The sequence below is a fragment of the Drosophila gunungcola genome, unplaced genomic scaffold, assembly GCF_025200985.1.
Source record: "Drosophila gunungcola strain Sukarami unplaced genomic scaffold, Dgunungcola_SK_2 000040F, whole genome shotgun sequence".
In the NCBI taxonomy this organism is placed as follows: Eukaryota; Metazoa; Arthropoda; class Insecta; order Diptera; family Drosophilidae; genus Drosophila; species Drosophila gunungcola.
This window is the reverse complement of record NW_026453210.1, coordinates 284925-308279: the sequence shown is the minus strand read 5'-3', so window position 1 is coordinate 308279 and position 23355 is coordinate 284925. Positions and strand designations below refer to the sequence as shown.

General features: G+C 37.3%; 1 protein-coding gene across 2 annotated transcripts in view; it reads right to left on the bottom strand.

Annotated features, from left to right (window-relative positions):
- LOC128263976 (DEAD-box helicase Dbp80) overlaps positions 1-18388 on the bottom strand; it is a 283996-nt gene extending 265608 nt beyond the window's left edge. The window contains exons 1-2 of one of the 2 annotated variants that reach the window (XM_052999261.1): positions 18230-18388; positions 18059-18180 (exon numbers count right to left, since the gene is read on the bottom strand). In XM_052999261.1, the coding sequence (XP_052855221.1) occupies positions 18059-18180; positions 18230-18277 (170 nt within the window). In that variant the 5' untranslated portion in view covers positions 18278-18388. The remainder of the gene's footprint in view (positions 1-18058; positions 18181-18229) is intronic. The other variant, XM_052999262.1, reaches the window with a different exon arrangement.
- Positions 18389-23355: the final 4967 nt, after the last annotated feature.

Here is a 23355-nt window from a genome sequence, read left to right as displayed (position 1 = left end):
ATATATAAGAGATCGAAACAACTCGGACGTTTTACTCTGATAACTCTGCATTTGGGCAGAGACCGCACATTTTCGCGACAGTGACAGGACTCTGCATTCGACAAGTCCCAACATAAATCCTATTCTCTCTGCATTCGGCGGAGAATTAGATTATTGGCAGTGCATTTGACATCATCGTTGGATCTCCGGAAGCATCGTTGGATCACGGAAATCATCGCCACTGGTTCGTCGTGGATACCTGCATACAGGGTATGCGCCTCATAACCGCCGCAAGTACAGTTTCGCAAGCTAAGGAATAGCGGCAAAAATGGGACGAAACAACCGTAAGCTAAACTCGCAAATGCTATCGCTGTTTTGGTCATTCCACTCTGACCATATAAACACATACTTGTGCAGCTGGTCTGCACATAAATGAGCCAAAAATTGAGTTACTCTCCCAAGCATCGGAGTGTGTTTTTTCTCACTCAGAATCAAAGGGCATTGCCAACATATTCGGATAAGGTATTATTTCACTCGATAATTGCTCCACAATCACACTCAGTTTTCGCTAATTAACCCTTCGCAATATGACTACGCCTACTCAACTCGTGTCTTTAAGACAACAAAGGAACACAATTCAGCGAAACATAGTTAATCTCAAAGCTCGCATCGAACCGCAGAACGACATTGCTGCCCTTGAATGCGAGTAACAAATTTTGGAATCGTTTTTAAAGCAAATTCTGTAAATTCAATCGCAGATCTAACGGCTGGATGCAGACGACTGTTTGTCTGGAGCCGCTCTGAGTGTCCCCCCCTCCTTTCCCTTTGTGCCCCCTTTCAAGTGTCCGAAATCAATTATCCCAAGGCGTTAAAGCAGTTAAAGGAGAGATACGATAAAAAGGTTTTGATTTTCATAGAGCACATTTCTAGCTTATTCGATATTCAATAATGCAAAGATCTGATGCCGCAGTTCTTCGTTGTATCTTGGATACCGTTTCCGCGCTGTGTGAATCGTTGTTGTCGTTAGGAACTGAAGCAGATGTTATGAACGCAATACTTATTCATCTTGTTTTATCTAAAATTGGTGCAGTTTTAAAATTATCCTACGATCGGGTTCAAGAATACGAGGTGTTGCCTACTTGGGAGGATGGTTACCACAGTTTAAGTCGTCACTGCTTGTCTAGGTTTACATCACACTAATCTTCATAGAACTGCTCATCCAGAGCAACCAGCACAGATTGCAGGAGCTACATGCTGTTTCCATGCTTCGCGTAATTCGAGGAGCGCTTTAATTCCTACGGCAGTAGTGTTGATTAGCCAGAGCTTTGCTCGACTCAGGCTCTGAAATAAATTTCATCTCTGAAGAGCTGGCCAAGCTCCTTGAGCTCAGATTCGAAAGACAGATAATATGACATTAGAAAGGTTTTGGCTATAAGAAGAGTTTAATTCGCACCATAATTGTTTCACCGTAGAAGAGGGGGAATGCGAACGGCATTTTTTGGCAAACACAAAGTTTCTCATATCTGGTCGGGTCCAAGTTTGCTTGCCCTTTAAAGAGAAACCTCACAAGCTAGGTAAATCTTTTAAAATGGTTAAATCCCGGTTTCTGCAAAATAAACGTAGGTAGATGTACGTGAAATTCATAAAGGAATACATAGCTCTGAATCACATGCAATTGGCATCTGATTTCGACTCTCAGAAGACACAGTATTTAATCCCGCATCATGGAGTCCTTAGATAAGAAAGCACGACTACCAAGCTGCGTGTTGTGTTTGATGCATCATGAAAAACAGAGTCGAACCTTTCTTTGAATGAGTTGTTAATGATTGGGCCAAGCATCCTGCAAAATCTTATCTTAACACTTCTAGTCTTTCGCTTACATCGTCATGCACTTGTAGCGGATATCTGCAAGATGTATCACCAGTTTGAAGTATCACCAGACGATCGTATGTATCAACTTGTTCTCTGGAGAGAATCCTCTGCTGCGCCTCTGGAATTGTTTCAGCTCAGCACTGTTACGTACGGCATGTCCTGCGCACCATTTCTAGCAATCAGGTGCTTGAAATATATTGCGGATCACTTCTCAAAGCAGTTTCCCATCGGAGCAGCCGTACTTAAGGAAGAGATGTACGTCGATGACCTCCATACTGGAGCAGACAGCTTCATCTCAAGGCTGCAGAGGTCACCAGCATACTTTCTAAGGCTGGATTATAGCTTGCAAAATGGAACAAAAGCAAAATAGAAAGCAACGGAGCAGAGTTTCAATTCAAGGTTGATACCAAAGATGTATCGAAGACATTGGCATGTAGTGGCAGCCCAAACTAGATGTGTTCTGTTTTAGTTATACAGTACCTACAATCACTGTCATCAAGCGGAGCATCGTTTCACTTGTGGCTCACCTGTACGGTTTGCTAGGGCTCGTATCACCAGTCGTTATCCGATGCAAAATATTGGTCCAAGAGTTGTGGATGCACCGTATAAACTGGTACGATACACTTCCTTCTGAGCTTCAATATCAGTGAAAGCGAATTGAAGCAGATTTGCGCAATCTACAATCCATCGAAATTTTAAGATTTATTAACTCGTCACCAAGAAATTTATCGGAAATACACGGATTTTCAGATGCATCGAGCGAGCTTATGGTTGTTGCCTATATTTACGAACAGACTTAAATGGAGAGTTTAAATCAATACTAATTATCGCAAAGTCTAAAGTGGCCCCAATAAAGGCAATTTCATTGCCGCATATTTATTGTGTCAAACATGGTCCAAGGTTAAGGAAAAATTCGAAAAATACATTAATAACGGTTTATTTTGGACAGATTCAAGAATTGTTCTACAGTGGCTAACCATGCACTCGTCCAGGCAAAACTTTTTCGTCGCCAACCGGATTTCTGAGATGCAATCAACCACTTCAATCTTCATTTGGAGGCACGTTCCGGGCAAGGACAATCCCGCGGACATAGTGTCAAGAGGCTGTGCAGCATCTGAGCTTATGGAAACTATATGGTTTAGTGGAAAAGCTTCTTACGTCAACCCTCATCTGGATGGCTTCAACCAGAGCCAAATTCTCAGGACACCGAAGAAGAGTTGGAGCTGCGAAAATCAAAAGTCCTCACATGTACCGATAGTGGCGGCAATGAAGATGTATTCAATTACGTTACCAACGAGTTCTCATCCTATCGGCGCATTTTGCGAGTCATAGCTTTTGTGTTGCGCTTCTTCACTCGAATCAAGGCCAACAGGAAAATGAACGTAGTCGATGCCCTGGTAGTAATTCCCATTTACTTTTTAATCGTAAATGCAACATTAATAAGCTATGCAATTTCATGAATATGAAAAGCGCAATTGAACTATTCTATAGCGTTCTAAACACGTTTTTTAATGAATGCGTTACTGACAGTCTTACTCCAAGACATAACAGACCTCCGGGGTTTACACAAGAGCTTTAAAGACTTAAAAGCAAACGGACGGGCAAGACACCTTAATTTTCGAAATATGTAGTTGCTCGATTAAATTTTATTGTTCGTAACAGTCAATGCTTTGAACCAATATAACCAATAGAACCAATTTTCAAATAATCCGCAGCAATTTTATTACTTTGTAAATGTCAAGCGAAAAAACTCAACCTTGCCTTTATTATTACTATTGAACTCAACTGAGGCGTCTATTGACTCTAAATTGCTGATTTATTTGCCAAGTTCTTCCAAACTACCTATAGTTAGGTTTCTTGTCTAAATACAGATTTTAATTTTATTTATTACATTAACGTTGGCAAATATCTGCCAACATAAATATAGTACCCGACTCACATCAAGTGGGAGTGGGCAAGGACAGATGAGTTAGGATGTTTTTTACAATAAAATTAACAGAGCATTGGGAAAATATAAAAAAATACAGTTCATTATATTGCGAACAAAAAACGGGAAATGGATCATGTACCTCGAAATTCGTCTTACAAATATCGAGGGCAATAGGTCGAGGGTGACGAGTAGACCTTACAGGGATGGAGAACCGTATTTGACCCAGTACGTAGCTTGAATGTACAAGTCCAGTTATTGATTTGTGAAGGAACATGACACCATGGCAGTACCGATCCTATAATATATAGAAGTATTCAAGAATTGGACTAACCAACGAAATGTGTTTCGTGGTATAGGGTTCCTCAAATTCCTTAGACCAACGTTTACTAACTATACTAACTATAATGCCAATGTGATCAGAGAACTTTAAGTTGTGCTTAATTAACACTCCAAGGTCTGTTACGAAATTTATGCGTTCAAGATTATTCCACCCAATAGATAATGAAGTGAGGAGAAGCCTCTACCGATAAAAGGACATAAAGTTACATTCCGAGTTGTTTAAAACCCGCAAAATCTGGATGCACCAAGAATGCAGATTGTTCAGATCAGCTTGCAAAAGTTCATGGGAACTGGGATTTAGATAACGGCAAACAAAGTTTTACGTCGTCAGCATACATCATAACATGAGAAGTGCGAACTACTTGCAGCAAGTCATTTATGAAAATTCCAATCAGTAGGGGTCCTAGGTGGCTTTCTTGCGGAACACCTGAGGTCACGTGAACAAGGTTAGAGGATGTGCTTTTAAAAGCTACTCTCTGAGTCCGGTTCGACAGGTATGTTGAAATCCACAAGTATTCTGTTAACGGATCGGGAATCCTTAGAGTATTAGTTTATTAAATAATAACTGATGGTTAACGGAATCGAAAGCCTCATTGAAGTCCGTAAAAATAATATCAGTTTGATAGTTATTCTTAAAAGCTCTTCTGATGACTGAAATAAAGAAGAATATTTGTAGTGGTTGGAGTGAGGAAAAGGGTATGGGTAGAATGAAGTGTTATCATAACTAAAAGACGAGTATGTGGCCTAAAAAATTTTGAAAATAAGTTCGCAATGTCGGAGTCACTAGAGGCGGATGTCGTATCAAGGTGAAGGCAAGATGGAAATTGTTGCAATTTTCGTTTCGAATTAACAAATGCGTAGAACTGCGTTTGGTTGTCTAAGTTGTGGACTAAGAAATTTGAACGAGCAATTAGATACCTCGAATGGTCAACTTGCAACCCAGTTCTCTTAAATTTCTTAAAAAGTCTGGATATGGAGTTTTTCAGGAATGAGAGCCTACGAGAGAACCACGGGGGCTTATGAGACGCATTTGCAAAGGGAAATGAGGGAACGATCGTATCAAAGCTGAATAAAGTATACCATAAAACTGTTCTCCAATATGTAAGAGATCATCGTTTAAATCCATAAAAGACCAATCGAGTACCGATAAATGCCTATTCATTTCTGCGAATTTTGCTCTTCGGAAACAGCGAAAAGATGCTGGTTCGATTTTGGGACATAACAGTAATGGAGCTGATGCTTCTAAAATACCCTCAAGTGTACGATGGTAGGCGTCTTCAGGATTTGAGAGAGGGCTAATTCGAGTTAAGTAAGCATTGGCGAACTCCGAGACAAAAATAAGGTCTAAAACTTTTCTGGAGCAGTACCTAATGAAAAATCAATAAGAACCAATTCATGGGCCGTGGTGGGAACGAGAGCAATTGCATTTGTTAATGGCATCCAATATATGGCAGGAGGTTAAAGTCGTCTGTAAAAATTCGTTTATTATTCCACTCCATAAAAAGGGAGGAAAGTAGAAAGTTTGAAATAACACAGGTATTTCTAATTTATTTTTTATTTTATTTATTTTTGTTAAGCGAAGACCTACCACGAACCTACTTGAATTGATATCTATTATAGGATTTAATAATAAAATGCAGACTGATGATATATTTAGATTTAAGTTAGGCTTTTGATTCTGTTAACCATTCTCTGCTTTTATTTAAATTAAATGAGCTCGGGTTTTTGACTGATCTTTTAACTTGGTTTTCAAGTTATTTGAATGGAAGAACTCAGAGGGTTACTTTTAAAAACGCAGTTTCCAATATGATTTACGTAACAACTGGAGTGCCTCAGGGTGTTCATTTGGTCCCAGTGCTATTTATTTTATTCATCAATGATCTTCCTTCTGTCATAATAAATTCTCGAATATTAAAAAAAAAAATTAAAATTCGACTGTCACATAAAGTCTACTGTTAACAAGGCTATTTAGAATATTGAATAATAATTTAGAATGTTGGGCTCCCGTTTGGAGTCCCCAATATCAAGCCCACATTGGTCATATTGAGCCGCTATAAAAAAATTTCTTTTTCCCCTTCGTGGTTTGAACTGATTCTAAGCTATGGTTGCCTTCTACTCTAGTAGATTAGTATTGCTTACTTTACATACTCTTAAAAAGTAAAATCATGCTTGCAATTTTTTTATGCACAATCTTATTAAAGGTGATATTGACTCCATAGAATTAGAAAGCCGCTTAACTTTGAATGTGACTTTTAGTCCAACCCGCAATGACCATTCTTTTAACTTGCCAAGATGTATGTACCCTAAATTTTGGCCTGCATGAACCCTTTCGTGTTCTTAGTAATAATTATAATAATCTATATAGTCAAATTTGCATTTCAACCTCTATCCCTCTCCTAAAAACTACAGTTTAAACATATTTGCAACGTACTTAGTTTTAATGGGGTCTATATTAGGTTATTTGTGTTTTCCTCGCGAACTCGATAACTGCCCACTATGCTAATAGGGCCCCCGCGTAACAAGCTCGTGCTTGGTTTCGTTGGGCCCCTTGTTTGTACTGTTTATAGTGCATCAACGTTTAACACTATCAATCAAAAACAACTCTTGAAGAGGTAAAATTAACGTGACTACAAAAACTTCTGATAAGACATTTTGTGACAACTATAATGTATTTTACCAAAAAACAAGAAGGAAAGCAAACTTCGGCAAGCCGAAGTTCATATACCCTTGCAGCTATTGCATTAATTAAATACTTTTGAAAACATTTAAATTATGATTTACTTGAGTATGTGCTAAAAAAAACATTGAAACTATGATGATTTGCAGCTCAATTATTAGATAGTTATTTTATATATTTTTATTATTTCTATGGGAGCTATATGCTATAGACGTCCGATTTTGATAAAATTTATACCATAATTCTGAAATAATTAAACATTGCTATATGTCGAAGAACTAAACAAAAAATTAAAAAACAGAAAAGTTATAATTTTTTTTCATTTATTTTTCCGATTGTTCCTATGGGAGCTATATGCTATAGTCGTCCGATTTTGATGAAATTAAAACCGTAATTCTGAAATATTAAACCATTACTATATCTCGAAGAACTAAACAAAAAATTAAAAAACAGCAAAGTTATAATTTTTTTTCATTTATTTTTCCGATTGTTCCTATGGGAGCTATATGCTATAGTCGTCCGATCCGGCTCGTTCCGACTTATATACTACCTGCAATAGAAAGACAACATTTGGGAAAGTTTCATGCAGATAGCTTTAAAACTGAGAGACTAGTTTGCATATAAACCAAAAGCTGAAACCCGAACGCTGCCGATTGTCCGATACTTTTGAGATCGTGTTTTGAACGAAAACCTCGCTTACTAAAGAACGCAAAAAGAAGTCTAGTTTCGGAGTGAACAGAAAAATGGAAGACCAATTTATTATACACAGGGGCGTAAATATATGCACTTTTTATCTATGAAAAAATATCTGAACGCTTTGTTAGGTTGGTTGTAAATGACTTGTTAAAAATTTGCTAAAATTAATTCTGTAAAAAATATTAATATTTAATTTTATTAATAATAATATTTAGTATATTTTTTATTATATTAGAAGACTATTAATTTGAAGCAGTTTATATACATTTTAATATTAAGCATTATTTTTATACATTTTAATTTTATGAATAATATATACACAATTAGTAATTTTTTATCAAAGCGTGATTTTGTTTAGAATTATTATTTTACATTTTCCGCTGCTATACATTCCTCCGCCACTGTAATCACAAGGAGTAACCGAACAAAACGGTACTCTTAAAAGAAAAAACAAAAACAAAAGGGAAGAGGCACTTGCATTTTGATTTTCAATTGAAATAGCTGGTGCCTCAGTGATAAGTGAAATTAATATATTCTTTGCGGTTTAAATTTTCAAGTAAGTATAGTGTGGTAATTCAAAATGGAATTTAATTATGTGAATACAACAAGAAGAAGAAAAAATCTAGACACATGCAAAGTGAAACTGTGCCAAACAATTTATAAACACTTTTATTATGTACTAATATACAGTGTACGGTCAAAACAAATTTAATAAATGTTCCAAATATGTGTGGTTGTTAGTGAAAAAGTACACAAATTAATTCTATAAGACTTGTGTTATTTTATAAAGAATACATTTTCGTGTGCAAATTGAACTAATGCGTTTTGAATATTTTTTATCTTTAATTCCATAAGAAACAAATTTCAAAACAAAAGGTAATTTATATGTATTTTATAAATTTAAATTTTGTGTTTTATGAAGTCGTTTCGTTTATTTGTGTGCTCTCTTTTTTCTTTCTTCCTTTTACTTCTGTTTAGGGTTGACCTACATCTACATACTATTGGTGTTTTATTAGAAAAAATAAACATAAATTTAAAAAATTACTCATTACATAAATATAAAAAATTAATAATTTTCTTGAAGAAATATATTTTAAAAAATAAACAAAACTAATATAATTTAAAATAAGGGGAATGTCGCGGTCAAATGTTCACCGTTTAACGAAAAAACAAAAGGAAGAGCTTCAGCAATCGGCTGCTAGAGCTCTTACTTTTGAGAAAAAAAATAATTCTGGAATGAATGCAGAAATATTTTTAAGTCCGATTCGGTCAAATATTTATTTTGAATATGACACCTATGACGCAGTTCTTAATTATGCATTTGTTGATTGCGAAAATAAAAACGTAATCTCCGTGAAAAATTATTAGAAAGTACCATAATAATAATGTTATTAGACGGTTATCCGTAGTGTTAGACCTGGTCACTACACTCACATTGGCATTCCAAATTATTTGGGATTTATAGAAGATAAGCTCGTAGATAACTCCAAAATAGTTTGGAGTTATAATAAAAATTCAAATACAAATTTGTGGCCAATTTTAGGATACTTTTAAAATATCCCAGCAGTGATGTGTTTTTGATTGCGTTGGTAGTCGAAAGCCAGCTTATGTAGACGAATATATGAGCGATTTTGTATCTGAGCTGATAAAACTTTCTGATTTCCCCATAAAATTGGTGACAAACGTGTCGTATCTTCATCTTTTATCTGTGATGACCCCGAAAGATCGTTTATGTGTGGTTGCATGAAATGCAATCAAGTTGGAAAACGTATTAGCCATGTAACTGTTTATAGTGAAGTTTCAGGTCTTCCTATTAGCACATCACTTGCCATTTTACCAAAATAAATCACGTTTAATCAAACAAATTTCATTTAATATAATTACTGCTTTCCTCTCGACTTTGATTGACTTAGGTGTCGCTAAATAAATTATTAATTTAATTGTTGACAAAAAAACTATTAATTTCAAAATAAAAAAAGAAGATTCATCAAAAATTTCTCAATTACAAACAAATTTAAATAAAGTTTTATTAAAAAATAAAATTTTTGATGAGTGTTATTACCACTTCCTGCTTCTTGTGTGCGCGTATAGATCACTTCTTATTATAAATTACCATTGGAACCCTCAGACTAGTAGTGAATTGATTCGTCCAAAATTTTAGAAAGATATATATCCAAAAGAATCATTATCATATAACGTCCACAATTTGTTACATTTAACTAATTGCGTCCGTGAACTTGTGTACATAAATTCATTTACAGCGTATAAATTTGAAAATTTCTTACTAAAAGTCAAACGAAACGTCAAGAAACCGCATAAAATGTTGAAATTGTGTGTGCAAAAAACTGTAGAAGAAAAATGAACTGGGGAAAGAATTGATAGATTTGGAAATATTAATCAATACATTTTTAGCAATTTTATGATTTCCATCAAGATGCCGAATAATATTTGTTGCATCAATCCTAATATCTCATTTAAAATTTCAAAATTGTTTAAAAAAGATAATGGTTTCATTGTTGAAGGCCACATATTTTCTAATTTAAATAGTTTTTTTGATACACCAGTTTATCTTTGGGCATTCTTCTGACTGATTGTAATTGGAACAGTGAAGCAGAATCATTTTTTGTTGATCAAATATGTTTACATTCTCTTCAATGATACAGTAGTATAAACTCCTTTGTTACACACTGTTAATTAATTTATAAATTAGAAGCATTTTCAAAAAATTGTTTTTTTTTCACATTTTTCTCACATTTCCTGTTTTACAAGAAGCTTAAACATGTCTGTTCAAAAAAGGTAAAACTTTTCGTAAACAGGAAATCAGCTTTCAACTCATTTATATTTAAGAACTATATTAATTATTTTTATTTTTAAAATTGCTTTATTCAAAACTCTATTGGAGGACAATTTGCCAAGGAACATAAGTAGGATTTTAAGACCCAGTTCAATAATGGACCTCAACTACGGCGGTACTAGGGACAGGAAAGGTTTTGCGTACTACACCCATTTGAATGAGACATTATTCGGTAAGTGTTTTACAAACTTACAATCATATTTTAATAAAATTAGATATTTCCTTCTTTGTGATATCGTTTAATTTTTGCTCAATCAAGTGTCAATTTTTTTATTTTTTTTAGTTCTTTACACTTTTGAGTAAAAACAAAAATGTAATTTATTTATACATAGTGTTAGCTGACAAGCATTATAATTTTCTAATTATTATATTTGCAGAGTCACAAAGGACTACCGCTACACCGACCATTAAGCTAAAAGTATGGCCAAAAATATGAAAGAGGAAGTAAACTATCCGGAATAAATCAATAAATTTTAAATCAAATATTTATTTAAAACTAATTAAAAAAATACAAATTGTAATTAAAAAATGGAACGGTTCCCAATAGCTTTTTTGGGAACGATAATATTTGCATTCTTGATTAAGACTATTAGAAGGCATGTTTTGGAATTTGTAAATGTGTTCTTCTGGAAGGAATCAATTTTCATTCATAAGATGTGTTAAGCATTGCTTCCCGAGGAATGTTTCTGAGTTCATTCTAACAGTGCGCTGTAGAATGCTTCCTTCGTAAAGTACAAATGGAAGGGAAAGTCGAGAGTTTCGGAAGTTGAAACTACCTTATAATGGAACGCATTAAGTTTCGTTCTTAGATCGGTTCTAAAAGAAGGCTTGCATCTTGTCCCGTCTCGAACAAAAAGGAAAGGGAGTTTCAGGGATCTGAAAGGCATTGTGAAAATAAGCGTGAAAGAACATATCCTGAAAACACATCCGACTGGGGATTTCGGTTTTATACTGTTATACTGTTGCTGCTCTGCCGGCTTGTCCTTAGCCTATTCTCCGGAGATATGCATTTGCCGGCCACCACTTTAGTTAAATTAAATATTGTTATTCCCAGAATTTTGTAACCAATTATTGTTCAGGATAAATATATATATCTTAATTGCAGATTCTTAGCTACATAACAATAAATGTTTGCAGTCCGACATACAGGCCTAAAACATGACGCTGCCACCACTTTGCTGTACGGTGGCCCCTAGATTAAATCTTGGCATAAGGTTTTCGTCAAACTTTTGAAACAATAGCAAGATTGTAATACGATTTGTGTAAATAAGTTAACTAAGTAGCTAACCGGACGGATGCGATGACCGAATGTCTGAAGCCCAGCAGCGGCCAAAACCGCTGAAGCGGCATTTGGCCGGATGCTCGTCCATGGCCGGCAAGCACTGCATATTTGCGTGGCCGCTATGAATTTCATTTTTTGTTAGCTTTAAGTTCAGTTCTGATTTAGATTCAAAAAAAGAGCACATCGCTCATAAAACAAACTCCGGCAACCGCCGTTAAACAATTTATCATTTGAACACTGACTGATCTTTAGGCCAGCAGTGAACGGAGGGCAGTTACCCTCCCAACTTAACCTTTAAATCATCATTTGGGAATTCTTAGGCCAGCCGGCTAAGAGCCAGCAGCCAACAACCAACAACCAGCAGCCTGCAGCCAGCAGCCAACAACCAACAACCAGCAGCCTGCAGCCAACAGCTAACAACCAGCAGCCAGCAGCTTACAGGCAGCAGTGGACCTGACATCTACCTACACCGAGAGGACAGGATAAGCTACCGTTCATTTCACTAATATTCTAATTAGCACTCAACAATAAAAACTAAACGGTTTCGCGGAGATTTTGGATGAAAAATTTTATCTTTGAGGAAGAAACCACAATAAATAAAATGAAAGTGCACCCCTCACTTTAGTATTTTCTAACCAATCTGCAAATTTAAGCAAATTAATAAAAAATACTACGAAAGTAAAACGGCTCGGAGCCAGATAAAATTCGGAATTTGATTAACAAAAAAATATATTGAACTATTTTTACTATGAGTCGAGGCTGTGTGTCAGCTATAGTCAGTTATATGAGATATAGGTAAATAAACTATATCTCATATAATTTACTATATTATTATTTTTATATATTTACCACTACACTAATTGTTATGCAAGGGTACAAGTATCTACTTCCCTTAAAATTGACTAGGAGGACTATATAGTGGCGAAATACGAGCCCTCATTTTGGCGGCTCTGTGTCCCCGTTTCTTAGTTCTTTTGTGTGCGTATATGAACTCATTATTTTCTAAGTATAGAAACGTCAAGCAGTACGCTAGCGATTCAGGGTCAGATAGTGAAGAGCTCCTTCGAGCTTTCACTCAGAAAAACAGGCGAGGAAACCCCCTAACGGGCGAAATTGTAGACCCCATGGATCCTGAACAACTTAGGGTAGTAGTTCAGGCGGCTATTGACAACGCCCTGGCCCAGGCCGCCGCAAATTTAAAAAAAGAACGGGAGTTCAAACAAATAATCGCTTCATTGACCAGCCAAGTGCCACCGCGTCCCGAACGCCAGAAATTAAGGTTTATGCAGCCATAGAAATTAGGGATACAGTTCAATGCAGCAAGCACCTAGACGCTGCCAAGTGCCTTCCCGAATTTGCGGGGGCACAAGAGTCATATGTTTCATGGAGGCAAGCCGCCACCGCTGCCTACTGACGATACAATGGTAGTTCACGCTATTATCAGGCAGTGATCATCATAAGAAGTAAAGTCAGAGTCAATACTACGATGAGGTAGAAAACAAGCTGACACTGCTCACAAACAAAGTGAATATGTTCCGAAATGACGCTTTGAGGGTATTCATATCAGGCCTGAAGCGGAATCTCCCGGATGTACTTTCCTCGGCAAAGCCGAAAGACATGCCATCGGCCCTAGCCCTGGCGCAAGAGGTGGAATCTAACCACAAGAGATACCTTTTCGCAACCACTTTTGCGAGAAGTCAGGAAGATAGGGACCGTAAGATGAGTTTAAAGGCGCAAAGGCGCCAGCAAGATAAAAATTCTTCCCAAACAGACCCCCAGTTAGGTATTAATATAAATCCTTATAATACCAAACAAGTTAAAGCGCAGATACATCCTGACCCGCGCATTAACAGATTGCTGAGCATATCGGAGCAAAGGTTTGCCCTCCTGCCCAAGATCACACTTATCAGAGTAGGAGACCGGCAACTTCCGAGCGCACAAGCGCCCCTAGAAAACAGCAAAGGGTAAACCACGTCACCCAAGGCTCAGATCAGGCAGGAAAATCTTACGCCAACACTGCGTCCAGCCCAATAGAAGAGATTAACGATGATGCTTTTTGCGAATATGATTCAGATTTAGTGAATTTTTTAGGGGAAAATCCCTGCTACCTGTCATCGGACGAAGATTATCAGGGGTACACATGAAGTTCCTAATTGACACGGGCGCATCTAAAAATTTTATTCGACCGCATAAATGTTTAAAAGGTGTCCGCCCAGTAATTTCCCCCTTCACAATCCATTCCATTCACAGTGTGACTACTATTAAAAAAAAAGTCTCATATCGCTATTTAACATAAAAGCGACCTTTATATTACCAGACTAATTTATGTTTGATGGGATAATCGGCTTCGACTTGTTAACACAGGCAGGGGCATCTCTCTGTTTAGCTTCCAGCCAGCTCAAATGGGGTACGGAAGCGGAACAAATATCATTCCATACGTGCACTGATGTAAATTTTACCAATATAGATTGCACCGCCCTTGATAAAAGGCGCGTTTTTAAAAAAATACTTAAGGAAATGCTTTTGCTAATCCAGATGAAGCACTACTTTATAACACATCGGTGGTAGCTACAATTAGGACAGAAAACGAAGACCCCATTTATGCAAAATTGTATCCTTACCCTGTGGGGGCTGCCGACTTTGTCAACAAAGAAATACAAAATCTGTTGAGTAACGGAATAATCCAAAAATCAACGGCTCCTTACAACAACCCAATATGGGTAGTAGACAAAAAGGGAACTGATGAAGAGGGCAACAAGAACATGCGACTAGTAATTGACTCTCGCAAACTTAACGAAAAAACAAATCCGACAAGTACCCCATGCCAAATATCTCTATGATATTTGGGAACTTAGGCAAGGCCAAATATTTCAAAACGTTGGTTTTTAAGTCGGGTTATCACGGGGGAAAATATGAATTTTGAAGGCTCCCTTTTGGTCTGGAAAATGCGGCCAGCATATTTCAGAGGACAATCGACGACATTTTGCGAGAAAAAATCGGCAAATTTTTCTACGTATATGCACAATCCCACGTCACACATGTAGATTGGGTTCTAAAGAACTTTTACGAAGCAATCATGAGGGTGTCAGTAGAAAAATCGAGCTTCTTCAAAAAAATTGTGATTTTTTTAGGGTTCATAGTAACCAGTGATGGCGCAATGACTGATCCAGAAAAGGTCAGGGCCATTAAAGACTTTCCGGAACCAAAGTCTGTATTCGAAGTCAGGTCGTTCCTCGGCCTGGCGAACTAATATAGATGTTTTATAAAGGATTTTGCAGCTATAGCGAGACCTTTTTCTGATATCCTAAAAGGGGAAAATGGAACTGTTAATAGACACAGGTCACGGAAAATTCCAGTTCAGTTCTCTGAAGCGCAGCAAAAGGCGTTTTAGAAGCTGCGAAATATCTTGGCATCTGAAGATGTGATGCTAAGATACCCTGATTATAAGAAGGCATTTGATCTAACAACAGATGACTCGGCCTATGGATTTGGTCCCAAAAAGGACGCCCTATTAGAGTACAACAGGTACTCTCCGAGTACTACTTCCCAAAAATGTCCAAATTAGCTGCCGAGATCGTAGGAATTTGCAAGACCTGCGCAAAAGCCAAATACGACAGGCACCCAAAAAAACATGAGCTCAGCGAGACGCCGACCCCCTCTCACGTAGGAGAAATGCTTCATATTGACATGTTCTGTACAGATAAAAAATACTTGCTCAACTGCGTTGACAAATTTTCAAAATTCGCTGTGGTGCAGCATGTCCACTCAAGGACAATTAAGAACCTTAAACCGGCCATATTACAACTAATGAATATTTTCCCAAGGGCTAAGGTAGTCTATTGCGATAATGAACCATCATTAAAGTCGCACACAATCTCAACTATGCTCGAGAACCATTTTGGTGTAAGCATTGCAAACGCACCACCCCTCCATAGACTCTCAAACGGTGCTGCGTTCACAGCACCCTGTCGGAACTCGCATATTGTTTGAAAATCGACAAAGGTTTTAATGATACTGTGGAAGTAATTTTGTTGGCCGCCACCAAATATAACAAGTCGATTCATTCGGTCATCAACAAACGACCAGTCGACGTGGTGGAGGTGCATCCGGACGATCGGCAAACGGAAATACAAAATAGGATCATAAGGGCCCAGGACACACTTAGGGCCAGGGAAAATGTCTCCCGACAAAACAGGGTATTCGAGGTCGGCGAAAAGTCTTGGTTAAGTCAAACCGAAGCCTTGGCAATAAACTCACACCATGAGAAAGCCGTAGAAGCGGACCTGGGGACCACAGTCCTCATCAAGGGGAGGGTGGTCCACAAAGACAACATCAAATAAAAAAAGTTTTTTACCTTTTTTTTTCCTTTTATGCCACTTGGCACAAAGTTTTACTAGCTATAAGCATAGCTGATAGAATACTTTTTTAAGGTTAAGTTAATTTCCGTTGGTGGTGGGCAACCATGTCATGAACAAAAATATAGCTCCGAATTCATTCCACAGGTTCAAAATCATCCCAATCCTCTTCTCCTTAACCATGGCGTCGGCGCCCATCACCGAATATTCACAAGCCAAGTACATACATAATGGACTTTGCATCCATTAGACATTCAGCGAACCTTTCAGTATACAGGCGCGTAGTAGAAGAAACAGACAATATGAGCGATATGTTCCCCCAGTCACACATGAGAAAGCTTTTGAATGTGGATACAGCTCACCTCCGCGACCTGCTCGACTCGTTAGGCGTGCACCACAGAGTAGCCAGGAGTTTAGACTTTTTAGGATCAATGTTAAAAGTCGTAGCAGGCACTGCGGACCCCGGGGATTTAGAAATAATTAAATTTACAGAAACACAATTAATCAATTCAAAAAATATTCAAATAGAAATAAATACCAGAATACAAAGTCAAATTAATGAATTAACGTCAACCACAAATCAAATCCTGAAAGTGGCAAAGGGTTCACAAGTGGGCACTGGCCATTTATATGAAACATTGCTCTCCAGAAATCGAATGTTAACAATGGAACTTCAAATTTTAATGATGGCAATCTCGCTTGCTAAAGTAAACATAGTCGCCCAAACATATTAAATCACGCAGATCTAGAAAGTTTTTGGATGGAGGAGCCCACCGACACTCCTATTAAAGATATTTTGTCCGTAGCGGCCGTGAAAATTCTCCAGTCTGTTAACATATTGCACTTCATCATTAAATGCCGACTTTCAGCGGAGACCACATGCGCCCGAGAGCTCCACGCAGGTGGAGTTGCGCACTGCGAGACCCAACCAAGCGATTTACATTCGATCATTTATGTCGATGAGCGAATTATCATCATCAATGATCAATCAGCGCAAGTACGAGTTTAATGAGCGCGTCACAGTAAACGAAACACTGGTACTCTGAGCCTCCCCAACCTTCACCGCTTGAGTGAACGTAACCTGGAATACATTCAGAAGTTCGGAAATAATATCAACACCAATCAGACACACATGGTAGCGCTAATTACAGAAGTAATATGTTGCGCGTTGATTTGTGTCGGCCTAACCTACATGCGACTCACCCGTGCCAGAAGATATGCGGTCCAACTAAGAAGGGTGACTAGGGTCGGCCGAGGGCGGCCTCAATCTTGAGGGGGGAGTAGTTTACTAAGTAGCTAACCGGACGAAGGCGACGACCGAATGACCGAAGCCCAGCAGCGGCCAAATGCCGCGTCAGCGGTGCTCGTGCTAGCCGGCAAGCACTGCATATTTGCGTAGCCGCTATGAATTTCATTTTTTGTTAGCTTTAAGTTCAGTTCTGATTTAGATTCAATAAAGAGCACATCGCTCATAAAACAAACTCCGGCAACCGCCGATAAACAATTTATCATTTAAACACTGACTGAGTCTTTAGGCCAGCAGTGAACGAAGGGCAGTTACCCTCAAAACGTAATCATCAATGGCCTGCAGCCAACAACCAGCAGCCTGCAGCCAGCAGCCTACAGGCAGCAGTGGACCTGAAGTCTACCTACACCGAGAAGACAGGAGAAGCAGCCTACAGGCAGGAGTTGACCTGAAGTCTACCTACACCGAGAGGACAGGAGAAGCAGCCGTTCATCTCACTAATATTCTAATTTATACACTTTATAATGGACAATAATTTTATAAGTGGAATTTGTTACTTGGTTGAAATATGCTACGACCTTTTTTCACAAATCACAATTTTTTTCTTAAAAAATATTTTTAAAATTCTTAATGTATTTTCGTGTTTAAACAATTTTGTGAGAATTTTCAGGACATTATTGATAATTGTGTGGGTAATAGACAGGCCATGCCAAGTATTATGTCGCTTTTTTTGGAGTCAAGTCAAAGTTTCGTTAAGTGCTGAACGAAGAAATGGACGACAGAATTCGGTGGGATTTAGTAAATTATTTCATGACAATCAAAACTTACTCTGGGACATCAGGCTCATTTTCGTTACCAATTTTATTAACCGCTAATTCATAATTTGAACATTTATTTTCCAGGGCAAAGGCAATATCAGATTCTATGTTAAGTTGATCGACCTGAAATAACTAAATCGACATTATTTTATACAAATATTTAAATTGAAATACTTAATACCAGCTTGGATACTTCCTGGTCTTCAGCTTTTTTAGCCCAATCAGCCATATCAAAATCGTCTTTAATTTTATCTGTAAACTAAAACTCCGGGTAAAACTCAAAGTTATCAAGTACTCTTTTCCAAAAATTCCACTACTCATGATATTTATCGATTAATCGACAATTTCTAAATGTGAATATTTTTTTGTATGTGCGTCAAAGCAGCAACGGTGACTTAGCGGCGATTGGGAGAGCAACTGAAAATGAAACACGAGGGCTGTTTTTAATTTGTAGTATCTCTAAATGCAAATTTATTAAGAATTAAAATATCTAACAATATAAATGTGATATGAGAATATTAGAACTCTGCAAGTATTTAATATATGCATTTAAAATATCGGGTCTCCACAATTTTGCCAATTTCTCGCCTTAAAGAGGTTGTGCCAATATAGACGCTAATGCCCTTTTTCCACACAGTCCATTCCTGAAAAACCGTTGGGATTTTTGAAAAAGTGGAACTCCAGTTTCCACAGAGCACATCAACCTTCCGATTTCAGCTGGTCTGAACAGCTGTGGCTCATCAAAACATAAACAAAGATTGACTTATCAAAACATAAACATAGGTGACCTGTTGACTTTTTTTATGTTTTGACGAGCCACAGCTGTTCAGATCAGCTGAAATCGGAAGGTGGATGTGTAAAAGTAGTGAGAATATAGTATTCTATTAATTAGGTAATAAGTGTCAATACTGTATAATACGAACATGTATCGAAAGTATGTATTTTCTTAAGGAGACGGTCACACTAGACCTAGGCCCTCCTTCCACCGTTTCCTGGATAGAGCTCGATATTTTCGATTTTGATAGTCTAAGCAATCGATAATAACGATACCATCGACCTAAAAACAATTTTTATACCCTAGCAGAGGGTATTATAATTTCAGTCAGAAATTTGCAACGCAGTGAAGGTGACGTTTCCGACCTTATAAAGTGTATTTATTCTTGATCAGCATCACTAGGAGAGTCGATCTGGCCATGTCCGTCTGTCCGTCCGTTTCTACGCAAACTAGTCTCTCAGTTTTAAAGCTATCTGCATGAAACTTTCGCAAAAGTTTGCTGTCTATTGCAGGTAGTATATAGGTCGGAACGAGCCGGATCGGACGACTATAGCATATAGCTCCCATGGGAACAATCGAAAAAATAAATTAAAATAAATTATAACTTGCTGTTTTTTAATTTTTTTTTTAGTTAATCGACATATAGTAATATTTAAATATTTCGAAATAACGGTATGAATTTCAACAAAATCGGACGACTTCAACATAAAGCTCCCGTGAGAACAATTAAAATATTAAAAAAAAAATTAAAAACAAGAGAGGAAGCAATCTTCCGCAAGCCAAAGTTCATATACCCTTGCAGCTAACTAAATATTCTTGAAATCGTTAAAATTATGATTTATTGCGAGTATGTTTAAAAACAATGAAGCTATGATGATTTGCAGCTTAATTTTTCGAAAGTTCCTATGACAGCTTTATGATATCGTTATCCGATTTCAATAAAATTAAAAGCGTAATTCTGAACTGTCATATTATTTATTAATCAAAAAGAATTTCTAAAAAAAATTACAAATTAAAAAAGTTAGATTTAAAAAAAATTTTTTTTAATATTTTTATTGTTTAAATGAAAGCTATATGATATAGTCGTCCGATTCTATTAAAATTTAAACCGTAATTCTGAAATATTCAACCATTGCTATATGTCAAAGAACTAAAAAATTAAAAAAAAACAAAGTTAAAATTTTTTTTATTTATCTTTCCGAATGTTCCTATGAGTGCTATACGCTATAGTAGTCCGATCCGGCTCGTTCCGACTTATATACTACCTGCAATAAAAAAGACAACTTTTGGAAAAGTTTCATGCAGATAGCTTTAAAACTGAGGGACTAGCTTGCGTAGAAACGGACGGACAGACGGACGGACAGAAGTACGGACAGACGGACATGGCTAGATCGACTAGTGATGCTGATCAGAATACATATATATTATAGGGTCGGAGATGTCTCTTTCACTGCTTTGCAAACTTCTGAATGAAATTATAATACCCTCACTTTTTTATTTTGTTTTATTTTTTAGAAATTGTTTTTGACTAATTAATAATTTGACAGTTCAGAATAACGCTTTTAATTTTTTTTAAAATCGGATAACGATATCATTTAGCTGCTATAGGAACTATCGAATAATTGAGCTGAAAATCATCATAGCTTCAATGTTTTTGAACATATCCGCAATTCAATCATAATTTTAATGTTTTCAATAACATTTAATTTTTGCAATAGCTGCAAGGGTATATGAACTTCGGCTTGCCGAAGTTTGCTTCCTTTCTTGTTTTAAAAGTCTTTATTGTTGTTATAGTTCTTTGTACTAAAGTTTTAATTTGTTGAAACTAAAATTATGATGAATTCAAGCAAAAAAAAAAACAACAAAATCCGTTCTTTGGAAACTTAAGAAATTTTAGTAACAAAATAAAAATAAATTTAGTTCAGTAGACATTGAGCTAAAAAAAATTAAATTCAATGTTTGGAATTGAAAGCTATCGATAGGGGAATATCGCCCTAGGAGATGGCAGTGTGACCCGTTTTTCAAAGGTTGGCAGGGCCAAAAAAGGGAGAGGAAGTGTGGAAAGTAAGAGGCGCTCTGGTGGACGATCAGGAAAGAGAACCTTAATCCGCTCTTAAATTCCAGAAGTATCTCCACCCACACCAAACCATGAGGAACTGCACCCACGCCGATAGCTGAATGAGAGCAGAGCGGCTACGTGATGCAAATGATGCCGTTGGCGAAAAACCGAGAAAGGGATCAGAAAAAAAAATCGGGTGATGCTGGTGCTGGGCAGAGGGTATATATAGGGCTGAATGGGATCAGGCCACCACGAGTTCCCAAAAATTTTTACAGCAGCAAGTGGTCCGGGAAATTTGTAGTGAAAAATAAAATATAAAATTAAAAGTAAGTTAGATGATGGGGTAGTGGCCATCAATCTTAAGTGTAGTATCAAGATAAAATAATATACATCTTCAGGAAGGGAAAACGGGACGAGTTTGGACGACGTAAACAGGACAGGCAGCCGGGACCGGGAAAAGAAGGCACCGTCAACGAAAAAGTAAGTCCGTTCCAAAGAAAAAAATATAATATAAAAAAAAAGGGAAAGTAAATCTAAAATTTTCCGGTAAGGGTCACCGTTGGCGAAATAAATTAATAAATAAAAGAAATAAATTATAAATTATACGATATCTGGACCACGTGCCACCGGCTCCGGGCCGGACCACGACAGGAAGATTTATTCCTTTAATCTATACCTAAAACCCGTTGATTTCACCGCACCACACTGGCACGGGATTTTTTTGTTGAATTTTTTCTTGTCAACTATAAAATCATTATTGCTCTACAAAAAGTTAAAATATGAACGCAGCATTGATGAAAGACTTAAAATAGTTTTTAAATATATTAAATTAAAATACTCCCTCTTAATATTATTTAAAATTTCGTCCCAATAATTTAAATAAAATTCGTTCGTCCACCTTAATCTAAATTTATATGTTAATTTATTGAATTATTTATGCACCACTAAACTTATATATACCACATGCATATATCATATATTGTTTATTAACATATTTCTATATAGAACATTTCTAAATATTATAAGTAGTACTTGTAAGTAAAAGGAATTTGATATAATCAAAATTTAGGGAAACAAGGAAAAGAATATACATTTACATTAACAAAACAAAACCTTATGTAAATTTGCGGAGGTCTCGCAGCAGTTGGGATGTAAATTAACGAGTAAAGTAAATAACCTACACAACTATATGCGAATGTAGAAAAAAGAAAAGTCTCATGTTAATAAGTTTAGAAACCCCGAGATAAAAAGATCTCAATATTAAACTCCTGGTTGGAGCGCTAAATAGGTAGGGTAATTTAATTGTATAATTATGAACTAATCAATATTTATATACTCGTATGTGGGTCAACAATGGTGTAATGAAAATTTGAATCAATTTCAAAGGAAGTGTTTTCGTATGAATTTGGCATCGCAGCTGTAGCAAGGGGAAGCAAATAAATGAGATAAGTTACCTGAAGATATAATGCAAGAAATGAAGATGAATGTTTATGGTTAATAATAAAATTGTAACGTGAGGATGATGTGCTAAGTGTTCGTCTATGGGGAGGGGGAAATGAGACTGACCCTGGAGTAGGCTGACGGTAGCCAGCGGAAGGGAGATTTGGCGAAGGATGCATGCCGGATCTCAGGTGGGGTGGGGGTGTCGGAGTACATCACCTAAACTCCAATTTGTCCAGCGCAAGTAAAGTTTCCAGTAACGTCCAATGTGTATCATTATTTATCTTATTTTTGTTTGCATTTTATTTTTGTTTACATTTGATCTTGTTATGATGTCGTCGGACTGAGATGGCCGATCAGCTGGGCTATTGTGCGGACTGAGGGCTGGGAAGAATCCCACCACGAGATGGACTGGTCCGTAACAATAGATGGCGCCCAATTTAAAGGCAGGAGTGGATTCGCTGATCCTATCATCCGTAAGGGTCGTAAGGATGCGAATTGCACTCCGGTGGGAATTTTAAATAACCAGCCGAGAGGTAGGATATCGGAGGGGACTTGGCGATTCGAGTACCTCGGTGACTGATGGCCTATGAAAGACCTGATGGTCGGCTCATAGTAGCGCGGTGCCGGGGGGATCTGGAAGCAAAGATACTCCAAAGTAAATGTCAGATGTTTTTGTTGAAAGAGATTGGTACTTATCTGACGAACGGAAGAGGGTGCTCGGGAAGGGTGGTTCGGCAGGAAATATTTCTTCGGCTAGTTAGCGACTATCCCGATGCCTGGTGTGCTAGTCGAGCGCCTGGAAAATAGAGCAGAGTAATAGCCGGAGTCAGATATAGTCCAAATAGGGAAAACTTCCCTTACTTACCCGTGATGAGGTCAGGATGTGAAGATTCGACTGTGAGTGGCCCGTGGGGACTAGAGAAGTCGGCCACGCGTTGCACTTATGGCGGTTCGTCACTCCTAGAACAAAAATTTAGTGATGTAAGTAAGTGGGAAGTATAGATAATAGAATGGCGAGTGCCCTTGACAC